Source organism: Borostomias antarcticus (genome assembly GCF_949987555.1).
Source record: "Borostomias antarcticus genome assembly, chromosome: 9".
Taxonomy (NCBI): domain Eukaryota; kingdom Metazoa; phylum Chordata; class Actinopteri; order Stomiiformes; family Stomiidae; genus Borostomias; species Borostomias antarcticus.
The window spans coordinates 19,264,467-19,269,466 of NC_140242.1; the positions used below are offsets into that span (position 1 = coordinate 19,264,467).

General features: G+C 50.9%; 1 protein-coding gene across 1 annotated transcript in view; it reads left to right on the forward strand.

The window, feature by feature from the left end:
• The first annotated feature begins 4,397 nt into the window (after positions 1-4,397).
• Positions 4,398-5,000, forward strand: part of itga4 (integrin alpha 4) — a 21,291-nt gene continuing 20,688 nt past the window's right edge. Inside the window, exon 1 of the mRNA XM_084443654.1 lies at positions 4,398-4,676. Within this exon, the coding sequence (XP_084299780.1) occupies positions 4,486-4,676 (191 nt within the window). The 5' untranslated portion in view covers positions 4,398-4,485. The remainder of the gene's footprint in view (positions 4,677-5,000) is intronic.

Here is a 5,000-nt window from a genome sequence, read left to right on the forward strand (position 1 = left end):
CACACACACACACACACACACACACATACACACACACACACACACACACACACACACATGCAGGCCCAATCACACCCACACACCATTTTCCATGATGATATCACTGTATAAGCTGGAGAGATGACGAGAGAACATGGTGTGTGTGAGTGTGTGTGTGTGCGCGCGTGTGGTTGTGGATGCCTGTGTGTTTGTAACGATTATTTGTGTGTGTGTGTGTGTGATGTAATTCCTGGTGGGACAATAGAGCCCTAAAGCTCACCAATAAAAGACCTTGATAGTGTAATAACGCTGGTGTCCCCTGGTAACAGCATGTGTCAAATAACCCTCCCCCTCCCCCCCCACAAAACCTCTGCCCCGGTTACGCTAGAACTGTCCCTCCTTCCACACACACACACACACAAACACCCACGCACACACATACACGTACACACACACATACAGGAGAGTAGACCTCCTGTAGTCAGGCAGTATATCAGGGGGTCTCGGTGCGGAGGGGGAGGAGAGAGGAGGCGTGGGGGGGGGGAGGGGTGGAGGGGGGAGGGGCCCTCGAGGGAGACAGGCCTACTGGCCGCAGCTGGTTTCTGTCCTGCTTCACAGCTCATCATCGCTCTCTTGAGACACACTCTACACACGCGCGCAAACACACGTACACACACGAACGCACACACACAAGACATGCTCATGAGCTTTGAATTTTCATGAATCAGCCTCCAGTCTGGGTCATATTCTGGAATAACACTGAGTATGATTGTAAGAGTTCCATGATGCCTTCAAGATTCAGAGGGGGGGGGGTAGTTTCCTCACCTAGCTAGAGTGACGGGCTACCCTCTCGCTCTGTAAGGAAGACCGCGGGTTTGAACTGCAGCATCGGTAATCATCTCCAGGACAGCACACGGCCCAGAACACTAGGGGTTAACAGCCCGGCCTACATACAGTACCAGCCAGGCAGCACACCGGGGGTTAACACCCAGACCAGACTGCCTGGCAGGCAGCACACCGGGGGTTAACACCCAGACCACACTACCTGCCAGGCAGCACCCGAGGGGTTAACACCCAGACCAGACTACCTGCCAGGCAGCACCCTAGGGGTTAACACCCAGACCAGACTGCCTGCCAGGCAGCACACCAGGGCAGGGGTTAACACCCAGACCAGACTGCCTGCCAGGCAGCACACCAGGGCAGGGGTTAACACCCAGACCAGACTGCCTGCCAGGCAGCACACCAGGGCAGGGGTTAACACCCAGACCAGACTGCCTGCCAGGCAGCACACCAGGGCAGGGGTTAACACCCAGACCAGATTGCCTGCCAGGCAGCACACCGGGGGTTAACACCCAGACCAGACCACCTGCCAGGCAGCACCCTAGGGGTTAACAGCCCGGCACGCTAGGATTTAAAACCCAGCCCAGACTACTGTACCTGCCAGGCAGCACAGCCTGGCCTACATGCCTGCCAGGCAGCACCCAAGGGGTTAACTCTTTACTGCTGCATCAATGCTATCTCCTATAGACCAGACGCTGGGATGTCTGGTAACACTGTAGGCATACAGCCTCAATGAGACGAGAGAGGAGAGGAGAAGAGAAGAGAAGAGAAGAGAAGAGAAGAGAAGAGAAGAGAAGAGAAGAGAAGAGAAGAGAAGAGAAGAGAAGAGAAGAGAAGAGAAGAGAAGAGAAGAGAAGAGAAGAGAAGAGGAGAAGAGAGGAGAAGAGAAGAGAAGAGAAGAGAAGAGAGAAGAAGAGAGGAGAAGAGAAGAGAAGAGAAGAGAAGAGAAGAGAAGAGAAGAGAAGAGAAGAGAAGAGAAGAGAAGAGAAGAGAAGAGAAGAGAAGAGAAGAGAAGAGAAGAGAAGAGAGGAGAGGAGAAAGGAGGAGAAGAGAGGAGAGTGTTAGGCCCTCCACTTCTGCTTCCTCCTAGCCCATGGCCAGTCTCTCTCTCTCTCTCTCTCTCTCTCTCTCTCTCCCTGTCTGTGTCTGTGTGGTGGGCGTGGTTCCAGATTCCTTCATTCCCTCCACCTGCTGTCTACACACCTGCGGTTCATCATGACCAGCAGCATTTAAACCCTGGCTTCCCAGTCGCTCACCGCCAGGTTTTTGGCGTTGTTCTACCTGTACATAGGACATAACGCCTTGAAATTTGCCCACATCAGTCGTAGTCCATAAAGCGACATTCAGAATAGCCAGAAAAGTCTGCGGGCTTGCATACTGCAAAATACGACCAGATGAAGTGGGACATCCTGGTATTTTTCCCATACTGCATGTGGAATACTATGTATTGGGACTTACAGTACTACATGTTTTTTGGCATACTATATTTGGAACGATTTGGAACGCAGCCTGACAGTCGAGAGGGAAAGTCTGACCAGGGATGCCTTTTATAGGGTTGGATGTTTAGACTTGTGTCCTGCCTGAAGTTTATGACTGAGGATAATCTGTCGCCCGGGGAGGGAGGGAGAGAGAGAGAGAGAGAGAGAGAGACGCCCCACAGGGTCCCAGTGCAGCTCTCCTCCTTATCTCTCCGGAAGGTGATACTGTAGCAGCCGGTATCTCCTTTCCTCCATCTCTCCTCCCATCTCTCTCTCCTCCCATCTCTCTCTCTCTGGAGAGTGTGATCTGTCCCATCACCCCAGTGGACAGTCTGTCCAGAGGAGAGGACAGGACAGTATGTGGGCCGGGTCCCGGCTGGACACCGTTAAGAGGGGTGAATGGATGGAGGGAGGAGGAGGATGAAGGGAGGGAGGGAGGGTGGAGGGAGGGAGAGAGGCGGTCAGGCGTGGGTCTACTGGAAAGCCTTGAACCCCAGGGCAGGGCGGGGGAGAGAGGGGACAGGGAGGAGGGGGTCAGCTATGTTGAGGAAGTCAAGACAGAGATAGACTCACCAGAGGCAGAGACACTGAAAGGTTGGCACCGTGAGACTAGGACCGAGACAGACTGTCAAGAGAGGAGGAGGAGGAGGAGGAGGAGCTTTCGAGGGAGAGAGGGGAGGAGGGAGACGGAGGAGTGTCGTGAATCAGCAGCTGTAGCTCATCTGAGGCAGCTCTGAGAGATGACCGGCCTGCTGGGCTGCTTCAGGGGAGGAGCTCTGGCTACTGGCTCACCTCGTTACGCATACCTGCATATCTGTGTGTGTGTGTGTGTGTGTGTGTGTGTGTGTGTGTGTGCACCCGTGCATGCATGCGTATGTGCATGTATGTATGTGTGTGAATAAGAAGTCATAACTGAAGACCAAAAGAGAGTGATAATAATTTAAGAGCATACAAAATATAAGAAACGTGCATCCATTGCCAGTTAGGAGTGGAATGCAGATAAACAGATAACTAGGCCTACATTTCACAGGCTGGTTGCTATTAGTAGCCTATATAGATGTGTTTTTTTAAGGCATGTGAGAATAGCCATGGCAGTTTTAACCTCTGTCTGACGGTTCAATAAACAGTTTGTTGTGAGATAGTCTTCAGTATATCCCTATCACTTAAGCAAAACAATTAATTAGCCTACAGTATCCTTGTAAGCCAATGTTAACAACACGATCTAGTATAGACCATCCATTTCCTCTTAGTCACTGTAACATTCTCTGTCCAAACTCCACAAGAACAGTGTTTACAGTGTAAAACTCCCTGAGTGACCACCGTAGCTGTGATGGGGGGCTTTTCCCCGGGCTAGTTCCACCCGGGTCGGGCCCACCGTGGCTAGGGCCATTCGCTCCGTGGGAACGCAGCAGGCAGCGGGGTGGTATTATCGCGCGGAAAAGCCATGGCCGACGCAACATTCCTCCCAAATTGCTCACCCAGGTCATTAACTTTAAACACATCAACACTTATTCACATCAAGCTGAAGTGCGAATATTATGGGAAAATACCGGAGACGCCCTGCCCGGTCTCGCCTGAAGGATAACATTCCTACGGAGACCGACTCAATTAATCACAGCCAACACAATGCTAATTTTAAATGCAATAGAATAGACTTGACTGCACGACGGGGGCTTTCATATAGGCTACTTTCTTGTCAATTCCCCGGAAAGGTGGCCGCCAACCATTTGTTTCAGCAACAACCCAACATTAGTTAAATGTGCGACCTAATTACATTCACACTCTGCTGTGAGTTCTCTCTACAGACTCGGGCTGTGTCTATCTGTCTGTCCCCGTTCTTCCAGTGGGAGGGTGCTGGACCGGAGTGAGGGGTGGGCGTCCCCGCGTGCGCCCGCTGGAGGTTCAAAGCTTTTCTGCTCTCAAAGTTTCACGTGACGGAATTTCGCAATGAGGCAGACGAGGGGTTTGCGCGCGGGGCCAGATGCACGAAACGCAACAGGGAGTTGACCCGAGCGCGCTCATGAACTAGTATCGGCAGTATAAAGTTGACAGGATGTAAACGTTTAATTTCCTTTATTTTCTAGTTACTTATCACGTATATAATTTCACACATTTTTGTTAAACAATAAAAGAAGAAAAAAGGAAAAGACTGCTCACTTTTGGAAAAGTTAAAAGGCTGTTTTACAGAATGAAGCGACCCAACTTGGAGATATTGTCCAGCTGGCGTGGACTTGTACCGCGGCTTCTCGCTGCCTGCTGCTGCCTCTACCTCACAGAGACTTACAACCTGGACGTGGCCCATTCTGTGAGCTTCAGCGGTCCAAATGGATCTCTATTCGGATATTCTGTATTACTACACAAGCATAGGCATCACTCTTGGTGAGTAGCTGATTTGGGACTTCATAGCCTAATCTAAACCATTAGGAACAGAGCCACGCGTATAAACACTCTTGGCCAATGTTATAGTTGGAGACTCAACAAAGCGTGTATTTATTCCCGGGATGTGTGAAGTCTCACGGGCATGTTAATTAGCGAGTCTGCAGATGATCACAAAGCACCGTTTGACGCACAAACCCGCTCGTTCATCCAGTTAGAGTTAGACCACTGTTAATCTGCCCCGAGCTAATTCATCTATTCCTGATTCATTTGATTTAACTGGTATCAACTCCCTTAGTATTGATCAACAGATGGCTCACGTGCGAG